Genomic DNA, 10,701 nt, shown 5'->3' with positions numbered 1-10,701 from the left:
TTTATGTTCCTCCAGAGAATAAAGAAGACGAGCCAGTTTGGATCTTTTCTGCTTCATCGTGTTTTATTTCAGTTCAAACCGAACACACCCAGAGCGTCCGGCTGCTCTTTGTGCTAGAATCCACTTTCAGCCTGCTGCTTATCATCAGTCTGACATCGTGTTTGTTGATAGTTTACTAATATTTTACTTTTCCTCTGGTCTTTTTTTGACAGTCTGAAATGTCAAAATTTGATGATATGAGATGGTGTAACATAAAAATAGTTGTTTTCATGTTGATGAGACATTAATATGTTGCTTTCTGTCTCCTCCTGAAATGAAAATGAAGAGAACCTGAAGAGTTAAGACATTGGGAGAAATGTGATAATTTGCTTTCTTACCTTAGAGGTAATGTAAGAAGTCGATACCTGTCACCAATCGTGTGACATCGAGGCTGAAATCTAGACATGACCACTAAGGTTAGAAAGATGGACAGGCGGAAGGAAGGAAGGAAGGAAGGAAGGAAGGAAGGAAGGAAGGAAGGAAGGAAGGAGGGAGGAAGAAGGAAGGAAAGGAAAGAAGGAAGGACGGAGGAAAGAAGGTAGGAAGGAAGGTAGGAGGGAGGGAGAAAGGAAAAGAGGAAGGAAAGAAGGGAGGGAGGAAGGTAGAGGGAGGAAAGAAAGAGACAAGGAGGAAGGGAGGAAGGGAGGAAGGAAAGAAGGGAAGAAGGAAGGAAAGGAGGGAGGAAAGGAAAGAAGGAAGGACAGAGGAAAGAAGGTAGGAAGGAAGGTAGGAGGGAGGGAGGAAGAAAGAAAAAGAGGAAGGAAAGAGTGACAGTCTTTTTTCTTTGTCTAATATTTCACTGTCATTATTTAGCCTTTTATAATTTCATCATTTCTCTTCATTCATTGATTCATAACCAAAAATCAAAAGATCAGATAAATGTGTTTTGTTCCTCGGCTCATCAGTTCTCCATCGCTGGCCTTTCAGTAATCAATCAACTGTATTTATTGTATTGGTGTCAAACATGCGGCCCGTGGGCCAGAACCGGCCCGCCAAGGGGTGCTATCCGACCCACTTTCCTTTCTTTTCCTGTCTTCCATCTGTCCTTCCTACTTCCTTTTATCCTTTCTTTGTTCCCTTCCATCTTTTCCTTCCTCCCTTTCTTCCTTCTGTCCTTCCATCCTCTTTGTTCCCTTCCATCTTTCCTTCTGTCCTTCTTCCCTTTCTTCCACCTGTCCTTCCTACTTCCTTTTATCCTTTCTTTGTTCCTTCCTTCCTTCCATCTGTCCTTCCTCCTTTTCTTCCTTCTGTCCTTCTTCCCTTTCTTCCTTCTGTCCTTCCTACCTTTCTTCCCTCCCCCCCCCCCCCCCCATCTTTTTAATGATCCGGCCCACATGAGATCTAATTGGTCTGTATGTGGCCCTAGAATGAAGTATCACCTTCATACAGAGCAATAATGACCATGTAGCACCACCTGCTGGACGTTTTAGTCACTGCTCATGACTCACTGCTGAAAGATGGCCTATAAGCTCTGAGTTAGATGGTTTTACACCTTTTAAACCTTATTTTGAGTTGTGAGGAAGCGTAAGGAGGAGGGAGGGAGGGAGGAAGGAAGGGAGGGAGAGAGGAAGGAAGGAATAAAGGAAAGATGGAAGGAAGGAAGGAAGGAAGGAAGAAAGGAAGAAAGATGGAAGGAAGGAAAGAGGGGGGAAGGGAGGACAGAAGGAAGGAAGGGAGGAAAGATGGAAGGAAGGAAGGAACAAACAAAGAAAAAAAGAAAGAAGGGAGGAAGGACAGATGGCAGGAAGGAAAGAGGGGGGAAAGGAGGGAGGGAGGGAGGAAGGAAGTACAGAAGGAAGGAAGGAAGGAAGGGAGGGAGGAAGGACAGAAGGAAGAAAGGAAGGAACGAACAAAAAGAAAAAAGAAAGCAGGGAGGAAGGACAGATGGCAGGAAGGAAAGAAGGAAGGAAGGAATGAATGAAGGAAGGAAGAAGGGAAAGATGGAAGGAAGGAAGGAAGGAAGGAAGGAAGGAAGGGAGGGAGGAAGGAAGGAAGGAAAAAGGGAAAGAAGGAGAGAAGGAAGGGAGGAAGGATGGAATTCAAGAAGGAAGGAAGAACGGGAGGAATGAAGGAAGGAAGGAAAAAGGGACAGATGGAAGGAACAACAAATGACTCAAAAACCAAAAATAGATTTTTTCCAGTTTTATTACAATTAGCTTCAAAAACAACAAAATAAAACATTCAACAACCAGTTTGCTTCCTGTTCTCCCAACTTTAATATTTAATATTTAATATTTAATATTATTACATTAAGAAGTGACTCTCGCTCTCATTCCTAGTTTAAGGGGAGTGTCTTCGTCTTCATAATATCATAAAATAACCAAATTATTATAAATCTAATTAAGTTGTATTAATTATTTAAACCAATTCTACAACTTATAACAGACGACAGACCCTTTATTACCTTTTATAACTTTTATTTTCTTATTATTTGCTAAACAGGTAACATAATCACACTTTGCATCCAAAATAATGTAAAACTGACTTTACTATAAGTTTTTTTTTTTTTACTGTAATTAAACTGAAATAAACTAAATTACAGCGTTCTGCATTAAACCAGTAAAATAAGTCATTTCCCTTTTTAAGAGGACAGAAATCTGAATTGCACTCGTGAAGCCGACTCATTAATCACAAATAACTATATTTATTTATTTATTTATTTATTTATTGAAGTGCACTACATGCTGAAAACTCTCTCTTTACTCTTTTAAACTGCTAATTTTTTATTTATTTTGCATATTTAGGACAGAAGGAAGGAAGGAAGGAAGGAAGGAAGGAAAGATGGAAGGAAGGGAGGGAAGGAAGGACAGGAGGAAGGAAGGAAGGAAGGAAGGAAGGAAGGGAGGGAGGAAGGGAGGAAGAAGGAAGGAAGAAGGGAAAGATGGAAGGAAGGAGGGAAGGAAGGACAGGAGGAAGGAAGGGAGGAAGGAAGGACAGGAGGGAGGAAGGAAGGAAGGAAGGAAGGAAGGAAGAAGGGAAAGATGGAAGGAAGGAAAGAAGGAAGAAGGGAAAGATGGAGGGAAGGGTGGAAGGAAGGAAGGAAGGAAGGACAGGAGGAAGGAAGGAAGGAAGGAAGGAAGAAGGGAAAGATGGAAGGAAGGAGGGAAGGAAGGAAGGAAGGAAGGAAGAAGGGATAGATGAAAGGAAGGACGGAAGGAAGGAAGGGAGGAAGGAAGGACAGATAGAAGGAAGGAAGGAAGGAAGAAGGGAAAGATGGAAGGAAGGAAGGAAGGAAGGAAGGAAGGAAGGAAGACGGGAAAGATGGAAAGAAGGATGGAAGGAAGGAAGGAAGGAGGAAGGAAGGAAGGAAGGAAGGAAGGACACATAAACACACTTTGCATCCAAAATAATGTAAAACTGACTATAAGGTTTTTTTTTATTACTGTAATTAACTGAAACTAAAAACTCTCTTTACTCTTTTAAACTGCTATTTTTTATTTATTTTGCATATTTAAAAACAAAAAAAAACTCATTCCTGTAGTTTCACTCACACATAAATTAATAGTTTTACAAGTGCAACAAACATTAAAGTTAACAGGCACGTATTTATTTATTTATTCTTAAGACACACCTGACATCTATTTAGCTCTTTAAAGTGGTATCTTTAAGTAAGAACTATAAAATAAATATATTATTAAGTTTTTTTTTTTATTTTTATACATCATACAAATGACGCTAGCCACGTTGAGGTAATTGCTGCTACAGTTTTATGTGACGGTTGCCATGGTAACAGACAGTATTAATGCTCAATGGAAGCACATGCTAAGTGGAGATCACATACTAAGTTGATGTGAGTGTGCTGTTAGAGATGATGTTTGATCACTTTTACTATTTTTTTTTCTTTCTTTCTTTTTTTTTTTTTTACACGTAACTTATAAACGTAACATCGTAACGTAACATCCCGTCATGTGACACGTGTCTCACTTCACAGATCCTATTTTTTTTTTTTAAACACTGTTACTTCAGTCAGTCAGGTGGAAAAATGTTCCTCTCACTGAACGGCACACGACTCGCTGGGCAGGAAGTCCTGCACGTACACGGCCACGGCTTTGGTGAGGTAGGTCATGCTCCCGTAGCGGCCACTGGGGGCGCTGTCGTACAGCAGCCTGCACACGCCGGTGGACGGGTCCTTGTCCAGGATGTTGTCCTCGGCTCCCAGGTCCTTCTGCAGGAGGCAAATATAAGAGTCAGAGATAAATAAGGGTTGGCAAGATCAAAATATGTTAACCCTTTATAGGACACTTATTGAAAGGAAGGGAGGAAGGAAGGAAGGAAGGATGGAAGGAAGGAAGAAGGAAGGGAAGGAAGGAGGAAGGAAGGAAAGGAAGGAAGGACGGAGGAAAGAAGGAAGGAAGGAAGGTAGGGGGGAGGAAAGAAAGAGAGAAGGAGGGAGGGAGGAAGGAAGAAAGAAGGAAGGAAGGAAGAAGAAAGGGGGATGGAGGAAGGAAAGAAGGAAGGGAGGAGAGAAGGAGGGAGGGAGGAAGGGAAGAAAGAAGGAAGGAAGGAAGAAGAAAGGGGGATGGAGGAAGGAAAGAAGGAAGGGAGGAGAGAAGGAGGGAGGGAGGAAGGACAGATGGAAGGAAGGAAAGGAAGGAAGGACGGAGGAAATAAGGAACGAAGGAGGGAGAAAAGAAAAGAGGAAGGGAAGAAAGGAGGCAGGGAGGAAGGAAAGGAAGGAAGGAAGGAAGGAAGGAAGGATGGATATTTTGGGATATTTACAGAAGTTACCAAATATAATTATTTGCCCAATAAAGGGTTAAATAATAAGTTTACCAAAAGACTGAATGCTACTGAGAATGTCAAATGGTGTAACCACGAAAGAATGATAAGTATTAAATGTTTTATCCACCTACAGTTTATTAAAGGGAAGAAGGTAGGAAAGAAGGAAGGAAAGAAGGGAGGGAAGGAGGAAGGAAGGAAAGGAAAGAAGGGAGGGAGGGAGGAAGGAGAGAGGGAGGAAGGAAGGAGGGAAAGAAGGAAGGAAGGAAGGAAGGAAAGGGAAAGAGGAAGGAAGGAAAGAAGGAAGAAAAGAAGGAAGAAGGAAGGAAGGAACAAAGGGAGAAAGGAAGGACATTTGCACCATTATTTACCAAAAGACTGAATGCTACTGAGAATGTTAAATGGTGTAACCACGAAAGAATGATAAGTATTAAACATTTTATCCACCTACAGTTTATTTAAGTGGACTATAATGTAAGATCATGCCAAACTAGTTGATATGGTGTTTTATTTTAGGAAAGGTAAGAAGGGAGGGAGGAAGGAAGGAAGGAAGGAAAGGGAAGAAGGGAGGGAGGAAGGAAGGAAGGAAGGAAGGAAAGAAGGAAGGAGGAAGGAAAGGGAAGGAGGAAGGAAGGAAAGAAGGAAGAAGGAGGGTGGAAGGAAGGAAGGAAGGAAGGAAGGAAGGAAGGAATGAAAGAAGGAAGGAAGGAAGGAAGGAAGGAAGGAAGGAAGGAAGAAGGAAGGAAGGAAGGAAAGGGAAGAAGGAAGGAAGGGAGGAAGGAAGAAAGGAAGGGAGGAAGGAAGGAAGGAAGAAAGGAAGGGAAGAAGGAAGGAAAGGGAATGAAGGAAGGAAAGGAAGAAGGGAGGAAGGAAGGAAGGAAGGAAAGGAAAGAAGGAAGAAGAAGGAAGGAAGAAAAGAAGGAAGAAGGAAGGAAGAAAGGAAGGAAGGAAGGAAGGAAGGAAGGAAGGAAGGAAGGAAAGAAGGAAAGAAGGAAGGAAGGAAAGAAGGAAGAAGGAAGGAAAGGGAAGAAGGAAGGAAGGACGAAAGGGAAGAAGGAAGGAAGGGAGGAAGGAAAAAAGGGAAGAAGGAAGGAAAGGAAAGAAGGAAGGAAGGAAGGAAGGAAGGAAGGAAAGGGAAGGAGGAAGGAAGGAAAGAAGGAAGAAGGAAGGAAGGAAAGGGAAGAAGGGAGGAAGGAAGGATGGAAGGAAGGAAAGGGAAGGAGGAAGGAAGAAAAGAAAGAAGAAGGAAGGAAGGAAGGAAGGAAGGAAAGGGAAGAAGGAAGGAAGGGAGGAAGGAAGAAGGAAGGAAGGAAGGAAGGAAGGGAAGGAAAGAAGGAAGGAAGGAAGGGAGGAAGGAAAGAAAGAAGGAAGCAGGGAAGGAAGGAAGGGAGGAAAGAAGGAAGGAAGGAAGGAAGGAAGAAAGGAAGAGAGGAAGGAAGGAAGGAAGGAAGGAAAGAAGGAAAGAAGGAAAGAAGGAAGGGAAGAAGGGAGGAAGGAAGGAAGGAAAGACGGAAGAAGGAAGGAAAGAAGGAAGAAGGAAGGAAAGGGAAGGAGGAAGGAAGGGAGGAAGGAAGAAAGGAAGGAAGGAAGGAAGGAAGGAGGGAGGGAGGAAGGAAGGAGGGAAAGAAAGAAGGAAGGAAAGGAAAGGAAAGAAGGAAGGAAGGAACATCATCAACGCTGGCTGCCTGACCTGATCCTTGTAGAACATGTCGTTGGCGATGTGGACGATCTTCTCCACGTGGATGATGGAGCCGATGCTCTCGATCTCCACGTCGGCCAGCATGGTGAGGACCAAGATGGCCTCCACCAGCAGCTGCCTGTACTCCGGCTGGGGGACGCGGTTCAGGACGGTCTCAACGTGGACCGCGAACTTGATCTCGCCGGGTTGTCATCTGGAGGACGAGTTCAAAGAGTTTATCATTTATTACTCAATCTGGGATCATTTAATGGTTTTTATATATATGTAAACATTTCTAATTGGCTGGTAGGTGTCTAGTGTGGAAGGGAGGGAAGGAGGAAGGAAGGAAGGAAGAAAGAAAGGAGGGAGGGAGGGAGGGAGGGAGGGAGGGAGGGAGGAAGGAAGGAAGGAAGGAATGGAGGAAGGAAGGAAGGGAGGAAAGGAAAGAAGGGAGGAGGGAGGAAGGAAGGAAGGAAGGAATGAAAGAAGGAAGGAAGGAAGGAAGGAAAGAAGGGAGGGAGGGAGGGAGGAAGGGAGGAAAGAAGGGAGGAAGGAAGGAAGGAAGGAAAGGGAAGAAGGAAGGAAGGGAGGAAGGAAAGGAAAGAAGGGAGGGAGGAAGGAAGGAGGGAAAGAAGGAAGGAAGGAAGGAAGGGAGGAAAGAAGGAAGGAAAGAAGGGAGGAAAGGAAAGAAGGGAGGGAGGGAGGAAGGAAGGAAGGAAGGAAGGAAGGAAGGAAGGAATGAAAGAAGGAAGGAAGGAAGGAAGGAAGGAAGAAGGAAGGAAGGAAGGAAAGGGAAGAATGTTTTTTATATATATATGTAAACATTTCTAATTGGCTGGTAGGTGTCTAGTGTGGAAGGGAGGAAGGGAGGAAGAAGGAGAAAGACAGGAGGGAGGGAGGGAGGGAGGGAGGAAGGAAGGAAGGAAGGAATGGAGGAAGGAAGGAATGGAGGAAGGAAGGAAGGGAGGAAAGGAAAGAAGGGAGGGAGGGAGGAAGGAAGGAAGGAAGGAATGAAAGAAGGAAGGAAGGAAGGAAGGAAGGAAGAAGGAAGGAAGGAAGGAAAGGGAAGAAGGAAGAAAGGCAGAAAGGAAGGAAAGAAGGAAGGAGGGAGGGAAGGAGGAAGGAAAGGGAAGGAGGAAGGAAGAAAAGAAGGAAGAAGGAAGGAAGGAAGGAAGGGAGGAAAGAAGGAAGGAAAGAAGGGAGGAAAGGAAAGAAGGGAGGGAGGGAGGAAGGAAGGAAGGAATGAAAGAAGGAAGGAAGGAAGGAAGGAAGGAAGAAGGAAGGAAGGAAGGAAAGGGAAGAATGTTTTATATATATATATGTAAACATTTCTAATTGGCTGGTAGGTGTCTAGTGTTTGGTTTTAACCCTTAAACAGGCCTTACTAGTTATGTCATTTGCACCTAAAGGAAGGAAGGAAGGAAAGGAGGGAAGAAGGAAGGAAAGGAGGGAAGAAGGGAAGGAAGGGAGGAGAGGAGGGAAGAAGGAAGGAAAGGAGGGAAGAAGGAAGGAAGGGAGGAAGAAGGAAGGAAAGAAAGGAGGGAGGGAGGGAGGAAGGAAGGAAGAAAGGAAGAAGGAGGGAGGAAGAAGGATGGAAAGGAGGGAGGGAGGGAGGGAGGGAGGAAGGAAGGAAGGAAGGAAGGAAAGAAGGGAGGGAGGAAGGAAAGGAGGGAAGAAGGGAAGGAAGGAGGGAGGAAGAAGGAAGGAAAGGAAGGAGGGAGGAAGAAGGAAGGAAAGGAAGGAGGGAGGAAGGAAGGTAGGAAGGAAAGGAGGGAAGAAGGAAGGAAAGGAGGGAAGAAGGGAAGGAAGGGAGGAAGAAGGAAGGAAAGGAAGGAGGGAGGAAGAAGGATGGAAAGGAGGGAGGGAGGGAGGGCATTTACCCTAACAGCTGAACTTAGATCTGAGGAAGGAAGGAAGGAAGGAAGGACAGATGAAGGAAGGAAGGAAGGAAGGACAGAGGAAGGACCCGGGAGGACAACAGGAAGGTTAAAGAGTCTGTATCTCCTGGTGCACGTTGTCTGTTTAAGGGTTAAAGACTTAAGCCGCATTTCCACTGCAAGAGTTCCTGGTAAAAGGAGGGAGTAGGAACTTCTACAGGGACCGTCCTCTCACTCGGCCCTCTCAGTGACCGTGTCTCCACTGCAGAGTCGGACCCCTCGGCGACGTCATGAGTTTCCATCGCCACGTAATCATTGTGCGATTACGAACCTCCTCTGAATCTCTTCGGTGCCGTAGACGGCAATCAATGCCTGAAACTCATCATCGGTCCATTAGTCGTACATCCTCTTGCTGTTTTCTTGTTGTCTACAGCGGTGTCTGCGAGGCTAATGTCTGCTAGGCTAATGTCTGCTAGGCTAATGTCTGCGAGGCTAATGTCTGCTAGGCTAATGTCTGTGAGGCTAATGTCTGCGAGGCTAATGTCTGCTAGGCTAATGTCTGCTAGGCTAATGTCTGCGAGGCTAATGTCTGCTAGGCTAATGTCTGTGAGGCTAATGTCTGCGAGGCTAATGCTCCCCTTCTGATGGCGTCAGAACTGCTCTAGGTTTAGCCAATAAGCACCGGGTTAACCTCAAGCCCCACCCAGGAGCTTTTCAGGGCCAAACGGAGTACCTACCCTGGAGTAGGTACTCCGTTGACCCCGTAAAAGTTCCTGTAAATGGCCCTGCAGTGGAGACACGCACCAACAAGTAAAATTACCCAGAAGTTCCTGCAGTGGAAATGCGCCCTGCTGGATTTTAAACATGCCGGTTGTTTTGGTGCTTTAGGGTTAAGAAAAATAGCACAAAACCTGAGAGGGGGGGAAGCAAAACTCAACACAAGACCCACAAGAATTTAGTCTTGAAATTACCTTTTTGTGATGTTTCTGTGAAGTCTGTGAGCAAACATTAGTCAAATAGGTCTCTTACCTCTCTGGTGGTTGAAGAAGGAAGGACGAACCCTTCTATGGACAGACCGTGACACTGGAAGACAGACAGTAGTATTGGTAAGGTCGTTATTAAGCATAAATGAACAAGTTTTGTACCTTGATTGATTCGGCCAAGCTTGTTTTTACACTGATTTTTTTTTACACTGTAATGTGCTTTTTCTACCACTAGGTGGCACAAAACAACAAGTATGAATGTGGACAACAGGTCAAATTTGAAGAAGAATGAAGTGTAAAGGTCCAGCAAACCCAAAAGATAATGTATATAACTTATTTGTATTTGCAGATGCTTCATAAAATTAGAAAAAATAAAAGAAACAAAATGAAAAGCCAGTTCTGTACCAGGACCGACCTTCTGTAAGTCAGAAACTAACCTTCTGAGACCTGAGCTTTTGTTTGGTAGGCATGTTTTAATTTCTCCTAGATATTTGGGATTAGTAGGACCTGAGTACAAAAAAACTAAGCATCATAATACATCATAAAAAAACTCCTTATATGGGGGACAATGGGTGTATACTATCTATTTCCTTACACTTACACCTAAAATGTTATAAAGCATAAATAAATAAGTTTCAACCATGAAATTTGATAAGGTTTTGTACCATGATTGACTTTACACTGATTTTTTACACATGTGCTTTTTCTACCACTAGGGGCACAAAACAACAACTATGAAGGAGGACAACAGGTCAACACTTAATTTGAAGAAAAATTAAGTTAAAGGTCCAGCAAACCCAAAAGATAATGTATATAACTTATTTGTATTTGCAGATGTTTCACAAAATAAGAAAAAACCTATAAAATAATAATACATCATTAAAAAAAAACTCCTTATATGGGGGACAATGGGTGTATAAAACTATATTTCCTAAAGTCCAAACAACCTCAAATGAGTATTTCTTGATTAGTAATGTCATAGTTTTTTGATTAATAAAATTAGTCAAATTTATATCAAACTAAAAACGTTATAAAGCATAAATAAACAAGTTTCAACCATAAAATTTGATAAGGTTTTGTACCTTGATTGACTTTACACTGATTTATTACACTGTAATGTGCTTTTTCTACCACTAGGTGGCACAAAACAACAAGTATGAATGAGGACAACAGGTCAAATTTGAAAAATGAAGTTTAAAGGTCCAGCAAACCCAAAACATAATGTCTCCCCATATGAGGACACAGTTTTGCAGAAGATTAATACAAATGTGACATAATTTGTGGACCTAAAAGAAAAACTTGCTCCCCAAAATTAGAAAAAACCTATAAAAGAATAATACATAATAAAAAAACTCCTTATATGGGGGACAATGGGTGTATAAAACTATCTATTTCCTTACATTTA

General features: G+C 43.2%; 1 protein-coding gene across 1 annotated transcript in view; it reads right to left on the bottom strand.

Annotated features, from left to right (window-relative positions):
* Window positions 1–4,021: 4,021 nt before the first annotated feature.
* Window positions 4,022–10,701, bottom strand: part of phka1a (phosphorylase kinase, alpha 1a (muscle)) — a 34,903-nt gene continuing 28,223 nt past the window's right edge. The window contains exons 23-24 of the mRNA XM_053343165.1: window positions 6,449–6,646; window positions 4,022–4,204 (exon numbers count right to left, since the gene is read on the bottom strand). Of these exons, the coding sequence (XP_053199140.1) occupies window positions 4,031–4,204; window positions 6,449–6,646 (372 nt within the window). The 3' untranslated portion in view covers window positions 4,022–4,030. The remainder of the gene's footprint in view (window positions 4,205–6,448; window positions 6,647–10,701) is intronic.

The sequence above is a fragment of the Scomber japonicus genome, chromosome 22, assembly GCF_027409825.1.
Source record: "Scomber japonicus isolate fScoJap1 chromosome 22, fScoJap1.pri, whole genome shotgun sequence".
NCBI classification, from domain to species: domain Eukaryota; kingdom Metazoa; phylum Chordata; class Actinopteri; order Scombriformes; family Scombridae; genus Scomber; species Scomber japonicus.
The sequence above is the reverse complement of the archived record's forward strand: the minus strand, read 5'-3'. Positions and strand labels throughout refer to the sequence as shown.